Source organism: Ochotona princeps, chromosome 19 (genome assembly GCF_030435755.1).
Source record: "Ochotona princeps isolate mOchPri1 chromosome 19, mOchPri1.hap1, whole genome shotgun sequence".
Classification (NCBI taxonomy): Eukaryota; Metazoa; Chordata; class Mammalia; order Lagomorpha; family Ochotonidae; genus Ochotona; species Ochotona princeps.
The window spans coordinates 24,718,338-24,741,824 of record NC_080850.1 but is presented as its reverse complement, the minus strand read 5'-3'; the positions used below and the strand labels follow the sequence as shown (position 1 = coordinate 24,741,824).

The window sequence follows — 23,487 nt, the reverse complement described above, 5'->3', positions numbered from 1 at the left end:
AGACTGTGACTATTTAGTTCACTCCCCCTCCTTAGTTGCCACCTTCCCACTAAGTCTCTTTCATTGATATGTGAGGGAGGGAAACAATGGGAATAAGGGAGATGCTCAGGGCAAACATGGCGTAGAGGTATTGTGTGTTCTCTCTGGGAGCTGCAAAATAGGTCATGATGTACCCAGAACGATGAAGAAGAGAGAAAACAATTAGCATTATTACAGATCCTCAGATAAGAAAGTAATAGGAAATTACCCATGCAACTGAATAAAAAAGGAGCAAAACTAGTGAAACAAGACAATAAAACTTTTGTTATTTCTAACTACAAATTCCCTTAGATTTTAGCAACAAAAAGTGGCAAACCAAATTGAGATGTTCCAATGTTTAATGTGAACTCTTATAACATTTTGAAGTAACTGAAGGTTAAGCTTGGAAGAAAAAAGGTAGGAGGATTGTTTGACCACAGTTTCTGTAATGGTAACTTCTATACTGCACAATTTCCTGAAGGGCTTCACATGGACACAAGATTTTCTATAAGGGATTTTTTTCATACAAAAGATCAATACGTTTATAAAAAGGTGTTGAACATCACTCACCATCATCGCAGAAGTGATCTTCAATTTGATAATGAGATACAACATCATAAAAATTCACATGGATATTATTTTTTAAAAAAGCAACAGAGCTGGCAGGGAAGTGCAAAAACTGGAATAGTTGTGAACCTTTGGAAAGAAAGTAAACTGGTACAACCACAAAGGAAAATTCACAATCTATTGCTTCTCAGTGAATGCTGTTACCAGTGAGAGTTATGACTTAATTACCAATAAAGTGGGTCTCCCACCAGGTGACAGGGGGCAAAAGGATTGACCCATGGTCTGCTGAGCCAAATGCTCATGCTTAACAGTGTAGCATTGTTAAATGTCATTATTCTTCAGTCCAATCGACTAACACATTCAGTTACAACCTATATTAGAGAAGCTCATTTTATTTACAATCTGGCTTTCAAGTTTGTATGGGGTTAGAGGGTGGTGCTAAACTGTGGCATAACACTTTAAGTCAATGTTTATCTTGCCAGATATCTCATATCAGATTGCCAGTTCAAGTCTCAACCACACCTCTTCCAACACCAACTTTGTGCTCTTATGTTGGAAAAGGAATTAATGATGGTCCAAGTACTCAGTCCCACTTTCCCACATGGAAGATATCTTCTACTTTTTTTTTTTGCATATCTGTTACTTTATATTCCAAACATAGAAACATTTGTGAACTAACAAGCTTGTATGAAAAGACAAAGCACCTAGAATAGCTAACACCATAAAAAAGTAGAGAAACAATGAGGGATAATTCAAGCTATCTGAGTGCAAGACTTCCTGTAAAGCTATGCTAATGAAGACATTGTGAGAGAAATCCACATTTTCTCTGAGCCATAATAAAGTCACTACTGAATGACAATTTCAATGCAAAATATGAAGGAAAATTTGGCTATCCTTTAAGCATTATTTGAAAATGCTAGGGTGCACAGAATTAATTAGCAGGAAAATCCATGAGGAATTTTGTTGTATTGCTGAGGAATTTTTCTTGAAACTAATTCATGCTTTTTACTAAAATAAAAGATCCCAAAAGTTGGTGAGAAAGAAAAACCTGTAAAATTACATCACCATATGGAAATTGCCTTTAATATTTTGTGTATTATTGTCCATTGACTTTTACATTTGCTCTGAATTCATAGCGTACTTTTATGTGTAAATATACTAATTTCATATTCTGAATAAAGTACATCTTGTTATTGAGTTGATGCTTTACTCAATTAACGCTTCATTCAATTATTCAACTGATACATTAGGGTAAAGAGCAATCCAGATATTTTTAGTTTTAACTAATATTCTAGTAATGTACTGTGCATTCACCTGTGAATATAATAAATTATAGATACAAAGAATAGTCATTTATTTTAACACATTACTTTATCAGAAAACACAAAGAACAATAATGGCACATTTGAAAAGGTAAAACTATTTAACATTTTGCTCATTAAAGCATTTATGATTAAAAACTGTACTATGCTATATTCAAACACAAAATTAAGACTGTAGTTTTTCAGGTTGTTATTGAAAAATTGAACCTTGAGAATAAAGATCCTTCAGTTGCAGGTTGTTAGTGTTGGAAAAGACCCATGACCACTTTAAGTACCACAGATGTGTTCACCTGATCATCAAGGAATTAAAGACGCTAATGAAGGAGATTCTAGTTGATTGTAGAATCCAGCATAAATGGGGTTGCAATGGAAGACATAGAAATGTGTAGGTCAGGATGACTGGCAAACGCCATAACGAAGGAATGAAACTGCACCTTTACTCGCTCTAGAAAGGAGAGGACAAGGAGAAGAAAAATAAATGGCGGAAAGAACATTTTAAATTCACTGAGTACTGCATAAAACACTTCTTAATGAGCATCTGAACGTGGGACAGCTCAGAATCTGTTTTCCAATTCCACACGCAGATCAGTCCTACTAGCTCTCTAGCTTTGCACAAGGTTTGTTGGCCCTTTCTTCAACCTAGTTTGATTCCATCTTGGGACTTGCTCATCCATGGAAGAGGACAGGATTAGGATTTGTTTGAGTATCTCCAGGGGCAGAAGCCAGTTTGCAGGTTACACATACAAAGGCTTCATCGGAGAAAGCACCTGTGAGTGAGAGCAACGGTGGGATAGATAGGAAGCCAGGCAGAACATTTCACAGCAAACACATTCAGAGTGCAGAAAATAGGGATGGAGATTCAGTGGAATGTTCCAGAATGTCCTGTAGTCGAAGGAAGAACTGAGGGATGTCATCAAACTCGGAAGGAGTCCTTGTTAGTACTATGGGGCCCAATGTGAGGGATTTGAGTTCTGCAGTCAGCAGTAACTAGCAACAATCAAACTAAGTTAAATTAACTGATTTATGTATTTACATGTATTATGCAATACAGGTATACTGAGAGGCCAAATATAAAACTTCCTTTAAACTACCTTTAGAAACAGAGCTTCAGGGAGAGGTCGAAGTGTATTCTTGTGGGTTTTACGAAAATAGATACGACAGCTATCTTTGACACGTCTTTCCTAGGTCATCAGAAACATGTTTTTTGTTTTTTTTTTTTTTTACTATCAGTTTGTGGTGGTCTCTCTATTTCTGTTGAGGAGTTGCTGCTTAATCTGCTATTCTTACCGCTTTGCACTGCAGAACATGCATATATTCCCATAAGTCTGGCGATTGCTTGCACAGACTGGATCAAACTCTTTGGTGCAAATGTAGTTTGAATACCTCTGACAGCTTGGCTATTGAACAGAAAAAGCCATCATTGAATTTATTAGATAAAGAAGTTTTCAACAAAATTTTTCGTCATTCCCAAACAAAATTCCAGATAAAGAAATGGAATAATTATACTTTGTTTCAAACTTTAGCAATAAAAATTGAGTTACCCATGAGTCAGCTAAGCATGAAATACTGTTGCTATACTTAACAAACCCAATATTAATTCTAAAAAGCAATAGATGCAACTGAATTCATTTTTTTATAATTTAGCAATCTCCTTTCACTTAATTCTCACCTCAGTTTATCCTCAAGTCAAATGTGCTGAATTATTATGTGAAACAAGAAATCATAAAACCAATCCTTCTTTTGTCTTTCTCAATACTATATTTCTATCCATTTATGTATTGTTTGTAAATAATAAGTGTACCACCCTACGCAACTCTATTTTTACATGTAATTTCTTAATGCTTTCCATTAATCAGTTACATTTTAATACTGTGCTCTTACAAGATATAATTTCCATAACTTCTTTGGTCTTTATCTAGATGTTTAGAAATGTAATTCATTTTGTTTTCTTACATATAATATTGTAAAATATTAGTATATTAAAATTATAACTTTATTCATCCATAAGGCTATAATTGTGTTACTGTTTCTATTGGTCCTTTTGCTTCTTAGGCTGTATGATTCTACTTGAACAATCTTTCACATATATTAGATGCTGAATACAACATAGCTTATGCTCACTTACAGAATTTTTAAAAAACTGATGAGCTTTATCTTGTCAGTAAAGCCAAATGGTTTTATACCTTTGGAAAAATTAAACATATAGACCTTAGTGTAACGTAGCAGGGTTTTCAATAGCCTATTGTTTTTACATTTCTTTGTTTGATGTCTGTGCAGTTTGTTGTTAAATATTCTATTATCGTTTCCCATTTCCAACTTAATAATTAATCAGTATTAACTTACTTCCAGGCGATATTCTGTTTGATAGTTAAAAGAAGGTTCTGCAAACAAACAAACAAACAAAAAAACAAACAAAAAAACAGAAGAAAAAATTTTGAAAAAGAACAAGGAGACAATAGCATACTCTATGCTGTGAATTACCTACATTTAGTAGCAAAAACCTATGCAAATTGTGTACTGATACTATGCAGGCAAGTATAAAATGAGAGTTTCGGTAGTATTAAAATATTAATCACAAAAAATGATTTACAAATCTTGGAATGCTATGTAATTTAAAAATTCACATGATGTTTGAAAATAGTATTTACTCTTATAATATTACACTAGATTCTCCTGTATTGACTTTCCTTTCACATTCTTTTTTTTTTTTTTTTAGATTTATTCATTTTTATTACAGCCAGATATACACAGAGGAGGAGAGACAGGGAGGAAGATCTTCCGTCTGATGATTCACTCCCCAAGTGAGCCGCAACGGGCCGATCCGATGCCGGGAACCAGGAACCTCTTCCAGGTCTCCCACGTGGGTGCAGTGTCCCAATGCATTAGGCCGTCCTCGACTGCTTTCCCAGGCCACAAGCAGGGAGCTGGATGGGAAGTGGAACTGCCGGGATAAGAACCAGCGCCCATATGGGATCCCGGGGCGTTCAAGGCGAGGACTTTAGCCGCTAGGCCACGCCGCCGGGCCCTCCTTTCACATTCTTATAGAATATTTTTTCCATTTTTTTTGAAAGACAGCACAGTCAAAGAAGACAATGAGTGCATTACAGCCCCATCACATGTCACGTCATACAATATGTAAGATTTTCATTAGTATTTAACACAGTAGTATTCAACTGCAATATGAAGGCTCTGATTCCTCATAATTACTTTACTCTAAAAACCAAGAACAGAGTGGGATTTTAAGAAAATAATTTATCAACAAACAGATCAATGAATACTCTTCTAAAATGAGGCCTTGATCTAAAACAACACATAAAACAATGGATTGCCAAAAAACGCCAGGTGTAAAGACATACGATTGTGTACACTTGGCATTTAACCATCATGGAATGTGAACATAAGAGTAAAAATGACACGTAAATATCTTTCATCCCAGAGGAATAAAAGTGTAAGGTAAATTGCCCAGTCTAAATACTTCTTTAGCTATAAAGTAGGCAATGAAAGAAAAGTGATCCACAGCTGCAAATTGAAAAAGACATCTGAAACATGTTCTGTCTTATTTCACCAGCTGACAGCTTGCAAACACTAAAAGACAATCTTGTCCAATCAATTGTTATAAGTCAAACAATTGTTCCCTACTTTTACTGTATGTAAAATGCTTCACCCAGAGCTGGAAGATATACTCACCAGAATGAAAAGGGAATGTCAAGGAAATGATAAACACTGCTGTGATCCATGGTGAGAAGAAAGGCATTGTAGTAAGTCTGTGGAAGAGAACTTTAAGAATGTTTGTAGCACAGGAATCAGTGCTCCTTGGCCACAGGAATGTATCTCATAGTTGAAAGCACCATCCAACTCCACCTCTCTTATCTCCTCCCTGATGTCCTTCCCTAACCTCCAGATTAAAAGCACACATCATGTGCACACAGGGCCTCCTAGAAACTTAGAGACCCCCAGGATAAGTCTCCTGGAACATTTACAAAGCAGTGGCTTATGCTCCCCATCCTCTGGGTCAGGTCACAGACAATCTTCCACCTGTAAGGAAATATACACACCAGAAACTCAGATTTTACTCAGAAAGTCACAACAGGACTTTGGAAAGAAAGGACATGAAGGTTCTCACAGTAATGCTGGAAGCCAGAGTGCTGCTCTAGGTATGCCACCTGACCTACCTGGAGGTGGAGCACAGTGTAGTGTGTGGGCAACAGCTCCAGACACTGTGTGTTTTATTCACCCTTTCTTCTCAGTCAAGTAAGTGCACCCAGCACAAGAGTTTCCTTGATTGGCCTCTTGGTAGGGAGCTTCATGGGTAAAGGGCTGCCAACTGGCAGATAGGAGGGACAGGGATACTTTGTGTCTTTCCTGGAGGTCATAAAGTATCTCATAAGAACTATTTCTCCTATTTTTCAATAGATCTTCCCTCAGCATGAGGGAAAATTTGACCACATGCATTCTAAAATATGGGGTGAGACTGGAAATGTCCAATGATAGAAAAAAAGTGTAAGTAGTAATATATTTCTAACTACTGTGCAACAATAGCCAACAGAATCAACTCAAGAAAAGGAAGAATACATTTGGGAAATTCTGCATAGACAAGTATCTGCTCTGAGGTCATATCAGACTTAACAGAGATTTGATTCTATTGGATCTCTGAGTTTGAGTTAAATATAGATTCATGTAATAAGACTGCAATTATTAATGTAGAGTGTTCTTGTGTGCCCATCAAACATTTCCCTAAATGGGAACATCTTGTTAAAAATACATTACAAATTCAATCAGAAAGCGATATTACCTGGATACCTTTTACCAGCGTTTAGTTACATCCCCAGCATATTAATCAATGGTTTGTGCATGAGGCTTCAGCATGGTGTATTTGAAAATCTCACAGATGAGTGTCAGGACAACCAGTACTGGAAAACAAGATACATGTGAACAGTTCCAAGAAGATTCGAGAAAGTCTAGAGAGTAAGGCTGAGACCATTCTGGGCAATGCCATACATTAGAAGTTGAGCACATTCTGTCTCCATCCCAGAGTCAACTGGAAACCACTGTGGGATTTGAAGTAAGGGAAGATTTCATTGAACTAATCTTCACATTCTGGTTTCTCCGGCAATTTTGGAAACTGAAATCCTTAATTCAAACCCACCCACCTCAGAGTAAACTTGACAGTTTATTCAGACATTTTAACACAGAATCTCTTGATTTTGAATTGCAGAAGAAAAATTTCTGTCCCACACATTTCACAAATATTAGAGATACAAGTCATTATCATGTCACCTGCATTTTTCATGTAATTAAACTTGATATTTAGCAAAGAACCTTTGGTTATAGCACTGTTCCATACCAGTTTTATGAAATGTGAAGAAAAAATTAACTGAAGTTTAGATACGACAAGGGTGCAAGAAAGTAGAAAGGATCATTTTTGACAAAAGGCATTAGTAAAAGTGGAATTGGATCCTTGCCATATGTCATACATGAAATGAAAGTATAAATTCTACCATTTGTAATAATATAGTTTCAACTAGAGAACATTCTGCTCATTGATATAAGTCTGTCCTTTTGGTACTGACTTATATCATGTTACCTCTGATATAAGGCTGTCTACATGCAAAGTATATAGCTAAATATGTGTATTCATACATTCATCTAGAGGAACTGTATAACAGAGACTACCATACTAAGAAGTGAAGACATGCTACTCCTGAATAAAAGATGGACTCCTAATGAAACTTAAGTATATCTTGACTCTAGAATGATAGGCTTTCTATCACTGTCCATACCTACAACATCATGATACTCTTAAATAGCAGAATGATGGACTTGTAACTGTTGTAGGAGGACTATTCTATTGCAATAATATAGGGGAAATCACTTGGGAGGAGTGGGAACAGAGAGAGGGTAAGAGAAAATCCCTGAGGCTATGGAAACGCATCATGAAAATCAAAAAAGAAAAAAAAGTTCAGCTTATATTAGTATCGATTTTTAGCTAAAGCAGAGATTTATTTATTTATTTATTTTTAATGCTAACCTAATATGAGCGGATCTTCAAAGTTTGGTGAAATCTGATATTATAAAAAGTCACAGACTTTAAAATTTTGGCAACAAAATAAAGTATTATTATTATCATCATCATTATTATTTGAGAGGCAGAGAGAGAAATACTTGGTATCTAATGGTTATTGTAGCCATTTAATGACTAAAGCAGTGAATGGAAGATCTTTCTCTTTCTTTCTCTCTCTTCTCTTCAAAAGGAAAGTTACAACTTCAGCATATGAGTTCGTGTATAGCTTCTCAGAGTGAAAAACAAAAGATCCTATGCAAATAAAGCTAATGAATGGATATATTCACACAGTTAATCTTGTACCTCTTGCCTTTGACTTAGCTTTATCTTTCCATGTTGTGGCTTTTTTTTTTTTCTCCTTTTGGACTCTCCATGCACCAATAACATCCTACAAATTCGAGGAGGGGGTTGGGGGAAGAGACCCAAAGGGGCCTAACTGGAAGAAATGTCCTTTGCAATACTTTAAAATCAGAGTGACACCAAACAGGGCAGAAATTAACATGCACATGTGGACACACACACACACATTTGCAAAATTCAATTATTAACTCTCAAAAGCAGTCTAACACATTTTATATTACAGACCCTGATGCATTAACAAGTTGTGAAGTCAAATCAGGTTATAAAGTATACGGTGAAGCAAAAAACCACAAAAAAAGTAAAATAGAAAACATAATGTATCACAAAGCATGATTACAATTGTGTTAAAAAATTGTTTTTTTTTTTTTTTAAAGATTTATTATTGGCAAGCCGGATATACAGAGAGGAGGAGAGACAGAGAGGAAGATCTTCCATCCGATGTTTCACTCCCCAAGTGAGCCGCAACGGCCGGTGCGCGCCGATCCGAAGCCGGGAACCAGGAACCTCCTCTGGGTCTCCCACGCGGGGGCATCCTCGACTGCTTTCCCAGGCCTCAAGCAGGGAGCTGGATGGGAAGTGGAGCTGCCGGGATTAGAACCGGCGCCCATATGGGATCCCGGGGCTTTCAAGGCGAGGACTTTAGCCGCTAGGCCACACCGCCGGGCCCTGTGTTAAAAATTTTAAGATATGTTTTTGCATCTATTTGTGCAACTTAAAATGCAACTTAAAATGTATTTTATAAGATGGGCTGCAATCAAAACATAAAAGCCCCATTATGAATATATAAGAATTGAGTAATTTCTGACTGTAAAGTTTCCATCTCTTCCTGCGGGATATCATACTTCTATGCTGACATTTTTTTTTAGGTTCTGAGAACATGCCTTTTCTGCCCTCTAAGAAACAGAAAAAAGCCAAATATTTCTCCCTAATAAAAGTACCCTTTGGTTAAGGACTCAGTTATCTTTTAACAGTAGGCCTTTGATCATTCCTGTTTAACTCAGGCAAACAGAATAAAGTGTTCTATTTGTTTGCTATCTTATGTGGAATAAATTCCTTCTGTTCTTCTGATATCAATCCCACACACGATAAGATTATCAACTGCCACATTTCCTGGCTGATGGTCTTTCTACCTCCTGGATTGTTGCATATTGCTTGCCTTGTTTTCTTACTACTTTACTTCTACAAAACTAAATTTTATCAATTTCTTTGTTTGATAAACCAAAATAAGTAGTAATTTAATAAAGTTAGGTTTCTAATGGTACTTTAAAGACCTAACAGATATACATTAATTGGAATAATGCTGAACTACTAAAAAATTGTAGCTTGCTTTTAGTAAAATTCTAAGAATCATGAAGGCAGTAACTCTCGTGCCATTCCTTTGGCTTATTGTAATGTAGGCACTTTGTAGGTTATGAATAAGGACTAGAAAATAGTCAAAATTCTGATCCTCATTTTTCCTTTCCTGCTAATATCTAGATAACATCCTGATATGACGAGCCCAATAGTACAATATTAGGATATTCCAAAAGTTTGTAAGAGTGGAAGTAAAACATAAGCTTTATCTGGTACCATTTTAAAGAATACATATATAGAAGGAGTCAAGAAAAACTTCATAAAAAAAGCACTATAAGAAAAATTTATGTAAGGTATTCAAAATGTTTATGCCCAAATAATCTTAAAAATCAGTTTTCCATCAAAATTTTCAAGTTCCCTTATATGACACACAAATAGTAATATTGCATTGCCTGATCCCTTCTAAATCATTTCACTCTTTACTTCCATTCCTTGAGTGTCTTAAGCTTTCTTTCTTTATCATTATATCCATAACACACCTGAATTAGGCTTGGGTCACAAACTGAGCCAATGGAAGGAAGTGACTTTGTCTAGACAGTATCTTTACTACTACAGCGCCTACACACCTCTGTCCATGTCTCCAAACTGCTCTCCTATGCTTGGCTGTGTCTATCAATATGACATACACTATGGACTGAGGAAATGAGGAGTAGGTGAAAGCTGTGAGAAAATCGGGGGGGGGGGGTGGAATGGGTCAGCTGCTAGGAAGTCACTTGGGATGCACAAGGTACTAGGATTTCACTTGCAATGCCTCTCCCAACATGAGAATGCCTGGGTTTTAGTCTCCACTCCTCTTCAGATTCTAGCCTCCTGCCAGCGCAGACAATTGCAGGCCACAAGGGATGGATCAAGTTCATGAGTTCCTGTCATCTGTATGGGAGACCCAGACTGAACCCTTTGTTCCCAGGTTCTGCCTGGTCTAGTGGGTGTTACAGGCATTGGTGGAGTGATAAGGAGTTTTCCCTGTGTGTGTGTCTCTCTCTCTGTCTCTTTGTCTCTCTGCCTTTCAAATGGATAAGGATAACTTAGCAAGTAAAACAGAATTGATAAATACTCTTGTAAAATCATCTATTGACACTATGTGTAGAGGCTTGTAATGGTGAGAATTATATGGTTTTGCATCAACTTAAAATGATTTTGCATGGCAAAAGAAACAACTAACAAAGGGAGGAAGACAACCTAGGGAGTGTGAGCAAACACTTGCAAATCACATATCTGATAAGGGGCTAATATTCAAAATATAAAAGAGTTCAACTTATCAAGAAAACAAATGATTCTGTTCAAAACATGACAAGATATGAAAAATATTCTCTAACACATATAAAGATAGTTACATGAAAAATACTCTATATTAAGTAGATTAAGGGCAATATGCATTAAAATCCTAATGAATATTATATCACATTTGTTAGAGTGGCTACTCTGTGCCCTGTGTATCCATATTCCTCCTGTTTCCATCCCTGGTGGCCAATGGGCCTTTTATGGTTTCCACAGTACTTCCTTTTTTTGGAATATCATATAGTGCTTAGTTTTTCAGACTGCTTTCTTTCACTCAGCAATAATGTATTTAAGGTTAAGGAGGAAGGCAGAATAACTTTACCAGGCTGACTTTAGTTACACAAACTGAAATGTTCCTTTTTCCATATCCAAGTTGCAGCACAAATATCCCCAAAATACAAGCAACTAAGAACTATTGGAGAACTTAAGTAGGAGATAAGTTTATGTCAGTGCTTTAGACCATTCTTGAAATGTCTACACACAACTAAAACAGCAAAATTAACCTGCAAGTCAGAAAGAAGGACATTCATGGGCATAAATCCTATATTTAATGTTGTTACTTTTTCCAAACTTATGGCCACAATCAAGATTTCAAGAGAGTTATGTTCTGGTGGATTAGAAACAATGATTCTAAAACACACTTGGAAGGACACTTGGAAGAAAGAGGAGATTAAAGGGCAGAGTGTCGAGAGAGGGTGGACATAATAAAGAAGCTATATATAAATGTCAGACCTGGGTTTCAGTTTGGGGCAAGAACACAAAACAACAAGACTACTAACAACACAGAGTAATTTAAAGTCTGTGAGGTTGAATTTTAGGTCAATTTTCAGACTTGTCAGAGTTGAGACATGGCGCAAGGCAATAAATGGAACAATGGGAGGCACAGGTCTTGCAAAGATTATTATTTGGAATATTGTTATTTTCCAGACCAAAAAATGATACCCAAGAAATATAAAACACGTAAGACTTCTGAGAAATAGAGGTAGAGGCATCTGCAAAGACCAGTATCTACTTAAATCAAAATTCACCAAATGTTCTGGAACACGGTGGGTCATCAGTTTGCTTTGTAGACACCAGTACTTCTTGTCCTCATGATCCACAAGTAGAAATCTATGCACATAGCCTTCAAGTCTGTCCCAGCCTACTGGTGCATGAAACATCAGGCACTATTGAAAGATCAAAGTCAGAAACAGCCCTTTGAGACAGTTCATGCTACTAAGCATCAGTGATCTAAGTAGGGAGACTGCTACTGTGCTCCACACATCCCTGGCCAAAGGAATTCAAACCAGCAACTCCTCTCAACATAAGTTGTGACCTCAAGGTTTAATCACTTTATTCAGATAACTTCTCTTTGCCTTCCACATTAGTGATCTCTCCCATCACTGGAAGATGTCATCACCAACAGTGAGTTTTGCTTCCCCCTAACACTTTCCTTTTGTTTCCTTTGCTTGTGAAAGTAAGGGGAGCTTCTGCCTTAGTGTGGTTCTGAATCATTTCTCTACATGCACACCTGTTAGAATCTGGAAAAGAGTACAATAAATTTGCTAGAGCATGGTTAAGCTGAAGAAATGGAATTGAATAGTTTTTTATTTTCCCTGAGTCTAATATTCTCATCCCTACAAGCAAAATTTGAACTGAATAAATTGCCAATTTAATATAATTAACCTCATACTAATACCAATTGATCCTTTCAATATTCTAAAAATATTTTTCTGAGACTCACATATATAGGAGATGCTGAATCTAGGACTTCTAATTTCTGACTCCAACTCCATAGTTTCTAGTGTCTTATGCATTTTAATACATAAATTCAAGGCCAGAAAGTTAACAAAAAACTGTTATGAAAATATTACATGTGAATTTCAAAATATTTTGCATAAAAAGAAATGATTCCATTTTCCACAAATTTCTGTAGTTTCTGTGTGTGTGTGTGTACTGATTCTTTTATCAGGAATGGTACCACAAATAATTGGTATTTCCCAGGACTAATAATTCCATTTGCAATTCCTTCTTTATATTTGTGTTCATGTAACTAGCCCAACAAAGAGTAACCAGGAAATGAAAGATATCAGTGTGGGAAAAACTTATCTATTTCAGAAAATCAAACGGCTTGTATTACAGGGTGTCATGTGTCTGAATATGAGGGACAACCTTCAATTCACATTTATTACCCTAGGATTCTTATGAATATATGGCATGTCTACAGTCAATCACAAGAGTGTCTCAAACAATAAAGAGTAAAACAAATTTACTGATAGGTAACATATTTGGGGTCAGCTAAAATGAGAGTCCTGAGGTCCATTTTTCTTCTAAGCCAGAACTGTGATGTACATAAACTTGTGATTGGCAGGGGGGAAAAGGTATTTTTCTTCCCTTCTAGAGAATAGAGACATCTTTCGGGCCATTGTGAGACTGCCAAAGCCAACTCCACGGGAAGCTGGAAAGCTGGCTTGGAAAGCCAGTTCTGTCGGAAATTAGGACTAAACTGTCTTGGGCATTTTTGCAGGTTTCATGAAAGAAGGATACCAGATGAAATCAAATGGCTGCCTTTCTCCAAAGATCATTATTTTTCCTGGTATACTCTGCTTTGGCACATACTGTTTTTTCAGGTGAGCAATCCGTCAATTTAGGAAGACTAAACATCTGATCTCCCTGAAGTTACAGGAGAGGGAAAAAAAAGTTTTCTGTAATATTGGACGGGGAATGATTTTGGTTAAATATGTTTTTGAGCTTCTTCATCAGATTCAATTATCCCTACAAGGCATTTTTCTGGAAAGTCACTGTAGCACAGCAGATAAATGATCAACTTACATTACTAGCATCCCGTATCAGAGAGCCAGTTCAAGTTCCAGTTCCTCTGCTTCTGATCTCCTCCCTGTTAATGTGCCTAGGAACAGCGGAAAGTGCTTCGGTCCCTACCACTCATGTAAAGGGAGCCCAGGATGAAATTCTCAGCTCTTGGCTTCAGCTTGGCCCAGATTTTGCTGTTGTGGTCAGTTGGGAATGAACCAGCAGATAGAAATTAATCCAACTCTCTCTCTCCTTCAAATAAATAAATGAACCTTTTATACACAAAAAAATAAATGAACCATATACATATATATCACATATAATATATAAATGTTTTATAACATATCATTATATACCATATAATATAGATATAAAATATATTTATTATACAATATAGAAATAACAAAATATGAATATAAACAATATATCATATGACACATAAGATAATGTATATTATATTGTATGTGATATAGGATAATCATAATATATAATAATGTGTCATATAATATATACTAAAATAGAAATAATTATATAAATATAACATATTTATTATGTATTGTTTTAATATAAAATATAAACAATATAAGTTATATAATATAAATATTATTTTAATATATAAATAAATGAAATACACACACATACACACAAAACTTTCCTAAGTGGAAAACTCAAGCTTGTTTTCTCTATTGTGGATTCTTACTCCATTTTCTAATTTGTTAATTCAAAAGTAACCCTCTAGAGCACAACAAATATGTACTGTTTTCACCATAACAATATGCTGTCTGAATTTTTCTTTGAGTTTGGTAATCAGATTCAAGTCTCACTAAAAGGTATTTTCCTGGGCAATGACTGTAGCATGAAGGTAAATGTTCCACTCACCATCACCGGCATTTCATATCAGAATGCCAAAAAGATATGAGTTTTCAACCAGGTTTTACCAGGTTCTTTAAATGACAATAACAGAAAATAAGCCATTGAGAAACAAAAACTTTAACAAGACTCATGCTTAGATTATATGCGTGTATGAGTAATTTGGTGATAAAACTGATGTTACCTGGTATTCTGTGTTAAATAATAGCCTCTTAAAATATCTTCTAAATCCCAATCAAAAGAAATTTTGAAAATTTTATTTTCTATGGGAAAAATATTTTCTGTGTGTGATTACAAGTCTTGTGATTGATAGAATATTCCAGGTTACTGGGGTAAGAATAATATAGTCACAGAGATTTTTACAAGAGAACAGCAGGCAGACAGCAGTCAGAGAAGGAACAGAGACTGGAATAATGAGAGAATGGGCCATGGATCAAGGGAACTCAGGTGTCCTGTAGAAGATGAAAAAGTAAGGAAATTATTCTGTCCCAGAAACTCCAGAAGGAACACATCCTTTTAGGGTGTCTCACTTCTATAACTGTAAGATAGTGCACATGTCATTTTTAAGTCATTAAATTTGTTACAATCCCTTACTACAGCAAAAGAAAATCAGTATACTGGCAGATATGTTACACTCTAGTGGATGCTACAGTATATCTTCTTTTGCATTTCCATATTTTCTGTTAAATAAACATTACACAGTAAATGCTTTATAAATGACTGGAAATTCTAACTTTGGGAACATGCTAATATTGTCTAATGTTTTAAATATTTAACAATGGGAGGAAGGTAACAGCCAAACTACAATAGACCACTACTTGTTTCATTCTCCCACAGCCTCTCTGTCCCCATCAAACACCCAAATCCCTACCCCATAAAATCAGTCTCCTAAAAGCCAATGAACTCCTTCATCTAGGGTTAGGCCCGGATCAAAACTGCAAGCCTAGAACTCCACCTGGGACTCTTTCATGGGTGGTAGGAACCCAAATACTTGGGCCATCATCTGCTGCCTTCTGGGTGCATTAGAAGGAAGGTGAATGGAAGTATAGCTGGGACTTGATTCCAGACAATCAAATATGGGATGTGGGCATGACATGTGGCAGTTAAACACACATGCCACAACATCCACCCAACCTCCCGTTTTCCTGTCATCACTGTGCTCTTTTAAGTGAAATGCCTTCCTAGGAAGTAGCCTAGCACATTACTTACTACATTATATTTAATTTTTACAATATAACTAAAAATGAGTATAATTACCTGCAATTATAATGAAGAAGCAATCAGAGACAAGTCTAGTAATGCAGTGAATTTATGCATTGAACCACAAAATAGTGTTTACTCTTTTCAATTAAATAGAAAAATCATAGTAAGAACTTCAAAATTATTTTGTAAACTTATGAGCAAGTGTGTAATTAAATCATATTTCTCTATTTAATCAGTGGCTTCAGTAAGTAAATTTGTACCCATGGTAAAATGATTATTTATCCTTTAATTTATTGTTTGTGCTTTAATTGCAGGCATTCTCAGACCACATGACATTTCCAAATGGCCTAAGGTAAATTTGTATTTTTCATTCCAGATACTCTATATAATAATGATCAATTTCTGGATATGACTGATGTGAAATTTAATGCAAGTAAGAGGGAAGAGAAGGTTTTGTTGTGGACTCTGGCATGTAGCTTAACTTCTCTGGCTTAGATGCCATCCTGCAGCAAAAGTACCATAATATAGGAATACATTTTAACAAAATAAATACATAAGGTCAAATAAGATACACTGAGTTAGTATATTTCTAAGTATTAAGTAAATTAACACCTGTCACTTACTCATAAAGTTGATTCTGGTAACTCTAAAACATATCCACAGTCTCAATACTGAATCTTCATTCTTCCCAATCACATCCCAATCACACTTGAGCTCAGTTGTCTAGAAATTCATAAACAAACACATCTCTCTTTCCCTCACAAATGTCCTAGAGTGACTGGGATGGGAGAATGAAAACTTCATATTTGGAGTTCAGCATGGATGCCATTATAGTATGAATTTAAGAGGTGCCAGGGATGGGTGCATACACTACAGTCAGGAAAACAAAAGCAAAAACTTTTCTGGTGGACACTCAGAGTATAAGAAATTCATGAAAAACATCAGTGAATAGTTCTATCTGTGACAGAAGTGACAAGCAAGGCATAGAAGAAAGAGTATAAATATTCATTATTTCCATGGTATTTGCAGCCTCCATGCCATTTATATCAACCACTGGAACCTTTTTATGAAGCCGACTGTCCTAATGTGACAGCATACGTGTGTGCTAAAAACAACCATATTTATCAGAATGAGTGTTTTTTCTGCATTGACAAGTGGTAAGTAAAAATAAAACACCATTACTATATTTTCCCCTATGGAATTTCACAGAAGTTCCAAAAAACAAAAACCAAGGAATTAGATTTTACTAATGCGTACCATCAAAAAATAGCCTGTTCTTTATGAAAAAGATTGGGTGTAGGCATAAGAACACGGCACAGAGGCTGCCGTAATATTTGTTGCCTGCATTCAGTATCCAAGTACCTGACTTTAAGTCCTGCTCCAGTTTCTAATTTTGGCTTTCTGCTACAGTTCACATCAAAAGCAGCAAGTGGCTGGGCCTTCTGCCACTCATGTGGGAGAATTTGAATTCTTGGCTCCCAGTCAGTGCGGTCTAGGATGTAACCAGTTTTTAGGGGGTGAACTACTGCAGTAGGAAGTCTATCTGTTTGACCATCTGACTGTCACTACTTCTTCATCCCTCAAATAAGTAAAAGTAACAAGTGCATTTTTCTAAATAAAAAAAAATATTATGGGCAGACTATATGGACAGTGAAAAATGCTGTAAGTTTAGTTAACATTTCAAAAGTAGACATATTTTGAAAACAAAAAGTTTACATGAAGTTCTGCGAGGGTTACACAGAAATAGTATTTATAGAAAGTCTATATGTTATATTCAAACAATACATGAAAGGCCATTATTATGAAAATCATTCAAATTTTTTACAAGTCTCATTGACAAGCCTGTCATTTGATAAATATTAACAGATACAGATATAGACAGAGATGAAGATAAAGCAGTAAGTACAGATGAAGGTGTAGATGAAGACCTAGATAGGGATATTAGCACAAACATTATCATACATGTGTAACAAGGTGGTTATGTTTTCTTGCCTAAATAAAATGCTAACAACTGTGATACTGTTCTTTTTCAAATAAATCCACCAGGAAATTCAGATTTTAAAAAATCAGTAACATTCCACGTGAAATATGTTAGTTTCATTTAAATGCTTTTATGAATAAGCCTGTGTACTGGCAATTACTCTTTCACAAGTTGTGAGATCTTTGGGGGAGAGAGGCAGGCGGGCAGAGAAAGTGCTGTCCCAAGACTACTCTCAGGTTTGATAATTCACTAGAAGGCCTCATGAAACTCAGAACAGCGGTTATATTACTTGTACCTATTTATTACAATGAAAATACACAAATTTGGAGATACGAGAGAGAATTTCCAGTACTCTTCTCCCTGTGGATTAGCATAAGCAATACTTAATTCTACTAGCCGCAACAAATGATAATATGTATGACAGCTCAACAAGCAGGGAAGCTAACCAAAGACGTGGAATCCAGACTTTTTCTTGTGCGGATCATGAGGGCACTGAGCACCTACCTGCAAAGCTCATCTCAATCATTCTCTCCAGCCCTCACCCCTAGAAGTGAACTTAGACTGAATGGCTCCAGATACAATGAAAACAGATATTCACCATTCATGACATGTTAGCATATACTAAAGGGCAGGCTCAAGAAGAGTACTCACATCAAGAACACTATACTCTTCATGTCAACTACACAACTTTCTTTGAAAGTAGTTCTCGCGAGCTTCCAGCATGATGTTAGTATCTCATGAGAATTTATGCTAAGCATAGATTGAGACGGGGTGTAGAAGCTGGAATAAGGGGATACATACCCATCTCTATTGGAAAATCAGAATCTCAGAGAGAGAGAGGAAACAGAGAGATCTCCCATCCACTGGTCCACTCCCCAAGTGACTGCAACAACCAGAACTAAGCTGATCCAAAACCAGGAGCCAGGAGCTTCTTCCAGGTTTCCCATGCAGGTGCAGGGTCCCAGGGCCTTTGGACTGTCCTTGACTATATTCCCAGGCCACAAACAGGGAGCTGGAAGGAAAGTGGAGCAGCCAGGACATGAATTGGTGCCCATATTGTATTACGGGCATGCAAGGCAAGTACTTTAGCCACTAGGCTACTGTGCCGGGCCCTGAAATATCTTTTAGAAGAAACAACAAGAGCTAAAAAAATATAAAATAGCCAAGTCCCTATCACTGTCTTCACAGAAAGGTGAATGAGAATTCACGAATCTTACCAGACTATGTAGAATATTTAAATTATACCCATTCTTTTTTAAAGCAGTTTCTATTGATTTCTTAGAAAGCAGCTAATTAGACAATAGATTTGAAACTATTCAGTTGTTTTATGTAAGCGCCCCCTCCCCCACGACATATACACTATCTGGTACTTGGACACTCATCGTTAACAAGAACAGTGTAAGAATTTACTCACAATGGCCTAACCTCCTGAAAGTTACAGAGAACAGGCAGTTCTGGCATATAATTCTGAGATTCACTTCATCCTCACCGAGGAATGATTGGACAGAACAGTCTCACCACCTTAAAGATCATGCCTCATATTCTGGCAGAAGTGGGGAAGAGAAGGAAGAAGCATTTCCCTTCCACTCTGCCTGCATCCCTCTCTAATTCTTTCTTTACCTTTTCCTAGATTATCTCTCAGGAACTGGAAATTCTGATACATTAATTCTTCCTCCTTCTGTTCCTTTCATTCAATTTATATTTTAACTCTGACAGATGTACCACTATCACTCTAGTTGTCATTCTTAACTCTAAACACAAATGAGGTTCCCCGTTATTTGAAAATGAGAAACTACATGACTTAGTAGCCAACATGAATAGTGTTCAAAACCAAAGATCCTACTCTCCAACACAGGAAACTGAGTCCATGCAGAAGTGGTACACTGAACACTATATTCATTTTAATTCTCCTTCTAACATGCAAATATAAATTTAACTTTCATGCCATTTCTTTGTTTTGAGGTAAAAAAGAAGTCTTGATGCTGTTTTGATTGATGAGTGGTAATTCCTCAGTCTCAGCTCATGGTGAGGCTTGAAAGAATAAACTTGGCAAATTGTACTCACAATCCAGAAACAGACCTCCCATTTATGAATAACAGATACCCTCCAAAAAATACTGAAGAATGTAATTCTTGGCCACAGTTAAAACAAAGGGAATCTCGTATACTTTCTCAGTGTAGGACTCTGCTAAAAGGTACCAAGAATATAGATTTTTATGAAACAAAGCTCAAACTCCTCAAGAATTTGCAAATGCAGTCCAAGTTGACAAATTTGTGTAACAGTTGATGAGAATAAAAGTAGTTTTTAAATAAGCTTTAGATGGTTGATTTAGAAATCACATTTAATCTAAAAATAAATCAATAAATAAAATAAAATAAAAATACAGATTTTCAGAGGCAATAAAAATAAACACCAGCTTCCCTGTAGTAGCTTCCTATTCATGTAAAGTTCAGGCATTCCAGGTAACTGAAGTTTCAAATCTCTCCTTGGTGGTGGAGGTGGTTTACATTGCTTCTTTATGTTTCTACTAACCATTTATCCCCAAGCATTTATCTGGACCACAAGAGTAATATGTGAATCATATATGATACACACACACACACACACACACACACACACACACATATACACACACACACAGTTGAATCTACAGCTAGCGTGGGGTATTTCTTAAACACAGAGAAGTTAAAACTTTTAAAGAAAACAAATTCATAAAGGAAAATTGATAGTTAATCTACATGGTGCACTGGGGAGTCAGCTGGAACTGAGAAATAACACAGGGAGTATAGTATAATCTGCAAGGGTGGAAAGTCAAAAAGAAGCCAGTCTACATGAAGCCTACATGCTGGGGTGAGGTAGAGATTTCCTATGCGCAGAGCTGTCCGATGCTCAGACGCTTTGAGCAGAGAGGGAATTATGTACAGGATCACTGCTCTGGTTGTCATTTACCTCTTGGTGTGTTCCTATGCTGGAAGGAAGAGTACTGAGTGAAACAGGAATAGGTTCCAAGATGACAGAACACTTTTTGGAGAATTAACACATAAGATGTACAAAACTGCACTGGTGACAAATAGGAACAGAAATAAGGTCCATTTTTAAAGGAAATTGCAAAGCAATTGATTTTTAGGATATAAAAAATAACAGAGAGTACATTCAAGAATAATTCTCACTTTCCTTATAATGATAATCTTCCTTCATTTCTCTCCCCTTTAGGGAATTTGGTGCTGATGTCCAATTTGAGAAATACGGAAAATGTAACTAAAGAGTAACAGAATACCTTCACTTGTTTTCTATTCATTGCTAAGTGTTATTTCTTTTGAAATTCCATGATAACCAACTATCACATTTATTGCAAACAAACATAATCAAAGGGCTAATTGATAATAATTTGGGGGAAGTGATCGTTTAAAACTGACATCTATTTTTGGGTTAGAATGTCTGCTCACCAAGTGGGTTTACTGACTCTCCACTGAATTAAATTTGTCACAGAGCACAGGCTTCCCTACAGAGTCATACCAGGCTTCTAGTAACAAAATTTGTGCACTTGCAGCAAAACAGAGTTACCTAGGGCCTGGTGTGGTAGCCTAGTGGCTAAAGTCCTCACCTTACATACCCAAGTTCCCACATTGGTGCCAGTTCATGTTCTGGCAGCCCTGCTTCCCATCCAGCTCCCTGCTTGTGGCCTGGGAAAGCAGCAGAGAATGACTTAAGGCCTTGGGACCCTGAATCCCCATGGGAGATCCAGAACAAGCTCCTGGCTCCTGGCTTTACATTGGCTCAGCCCCAGCCATTGTGGTCACTTGGGGAATCAACCTGGGAACGGAAGATCTTACTGTCTCTCCTCCTCTCTGTATATCCGACTTTCCAATAAAAAGTAAATAAGTCTTTAAAAAAAAAGTTATCTAGACCTATTGCTATTCTACAAATTCCCTGAATAGACAAGTTACACCTTTTTCAGTTAGGGAAGTAAATAACTAGAGAGTGATGAAGGCTGTCATACCAACAGATATTTCTTACTCAAAGATATGACACTAGGATGATAATAAGGATATCCAAATTCTATCCTCAGCTTGTATCAACTGTCAGTGTTCTTGGTTATAGCAGCTCTAAAACAGTCTTGGTTTGGATTATCACAGTCACCCATCCACTCTGGCTGGCCTCTGGTCTCACTGTAATAACTACACTGGTGTTCCACTCTTTGACCATTTGTCTGGAAGCAAGAATCAGGTTTTCTGTGGGTTTTTTGTTTGTTTGCTTGTTTTTTCTTTTAATCTGCTGTGAGCTCACATCAAGTAGTCATATATATCCCTATAAACCAACAATAAATATTTGTAGGAGATTTTGAATAACTGAAGTTTCAAGAAAGCAAATGGAAAGAGCACCTTTTGCTGTTCCTTACATATCTAGGCATCCGTGTTTCTGTTTTCAGAAACCCCAATTACGTCTTAGCATAGTTCCCAACCTTCAGTTTCTGTCTACAGTTGTGCTGACTTCATCATAACCTGTACGGAACCCACAACCCACGCCTATTTTAATCTACACACGGGACAGTTTGGGCTATGTCAGGCTGGCCACAGCACCCACTAGAATACCAGGGGATGATTCTGTATGGGATTTATGAGTTCACCTCGGTGGGTCTAGCTTATATGGAGAGCTGGAAGTGTTGACCAGTTGAGCCAGACTGGACCACAGAACTCATCTGACACTGGTGGGAGCCAGGGCTAGAAGGGAGTCTGACTGGACCAGGCTGCAGCACCTGCTAGCATACACAAAGGCAAGGACTGAAGTCACACCAGGCCAAGCAGTGCCATGGCAATTTCCAGCACAAGTATGATTCAGGCCTGGGAGCAGGGCTGATAGGAGAACTTGCGGAACTCCCCTGCTAGGCCATAGTTCCCAGTGGGGAACACAAGAGCCAGGGTTAAATAAAGGCTGACCAGGCCAGGCAGGGCTGCAGCACTTGTCAGAATTTGTGTGTGCTGGATCTCTTGTCATACCAGGTAGGATGAAGCTAACACACATAAGAACCAGAACCTGGACATACTGTGGGCCATGCCCAGGTATGCTAGGCTGCAACACCTGCCAGCAAAAGCTTAGACTACAGGCCATACCAGGTTGGGGTGAAATACCCTCCATCATGTCCAAGATCACAGACTAGGAAGGGAACACCAGCTACTCCTGTGCTAAGCTATGGCTCCTTTTGGTGAACATGAGAGCTAGAGGTGGGGGCAGCCCAGGCTGGGCAAGACTGCAGCAATCATCAGCATGCACCTGCCAGAATGAGCAAGATCGGGGACTGGAAAGGGACCTGGTAACAGAACTCTAGGTACTCCTCCATTATGCTACAGTCCTACTGGTGAGTGTGAGAGCTAGAGTTTATGGGCAATCACCCCAGGCTCCTGCCTGCTACCTGGTAGGCATGGCTCACCACATACCTGTCCATGACCTGAGGCACAGCTTCCAGCCCTGCATGCAGAATGTGACAGCTGACATGACTAGAAAGTCAAAGGGAATGCATGTGGATTGTGACTTCTGACATGATTAAAGGTTAAGGGGAACAGACGTGCCTTATAGCCAATTACAGCATCTTTGGTGGATGGGGGACTGCCAGAAGACACCCTCCTGCTCTGCCCTTCCCTGACCTTTAAAACTTGTAACTTGTGAATAATAAAGCAGACATTCCT

General features: G+C 37.3%; 2 protein-coding genes across 3 annotated transcripts; one reads left to right on the top strand and one right to left on the bottom strand.

Annotated features, from left to right (window-relative positions):
- Positions 1 to 1,984: 1,984 nt before the first annotated feature.
- Positions 1,985 to 6,148, bottom strand: LOC131482644 (ovomucoid-like). The gene is made up of 5 exons (XM_058677637.1): positions 6,080 to 6,148; positions 5,595 to 5,671; positions 4,251 to 4,288; positions 3,195 to 3,304; positions 1,985 to 2,352 (listed from the first exon to the last, which is right to left on the bottom strand). The coding sequence occupies exons 2-5, from the start codon at positions 5,659 to 5,661 to the stop codon at positions 2,298 to 2,300; spliced, it is 270 nt and encodes an 89-aa protein (XP_058533620.1). The 5' UTR covers positions 5,662 to 5,671; positions 6,080 to 6,148; the 3' UTR covers positions 1,985 to 2,297.
- Positions 6,149 to 12,119: 5,971 nt separating this feature from the next.
- SPINK13 (serine peptidase inhibitor Kazal type 13) lies at positions 12,120 to 21,098 on the top strand. Of its 2 annotated transcripts, none has more exons than XM_058677626.1 (5): positions 12,120 to 12,261; positions 13,465 to 13,568; positions 16,137 to 16,174; positions 16,852 to 16,979; positions 21,017 to 21,098. In XM_058677626.1, exons 2-5 carry the CDS (start codon positions 13,499 to 13,501, stop codon positions 21,063 to 21,065), a joined length of 285 nt encoding a protein of 94 aa, XP_058533609.1. In that variant the 5' UTR covers positions 12,120 to 12,261; positions 13,465 to 13,498; the 3' UTR covers positions 21,066 to 21,098. The 2 variants fall into 2 exon arrangements, with proteins under 2 accessions (XP_058533609.1, XP_058533611.1); XM_058677628.1 differs by having other exon boundaries at positions 12,242 to 12,363; positions 13,466 to 13,568.
- Positions 21,099 to 23,487: the final 2,389 nt, after the last annotated feature.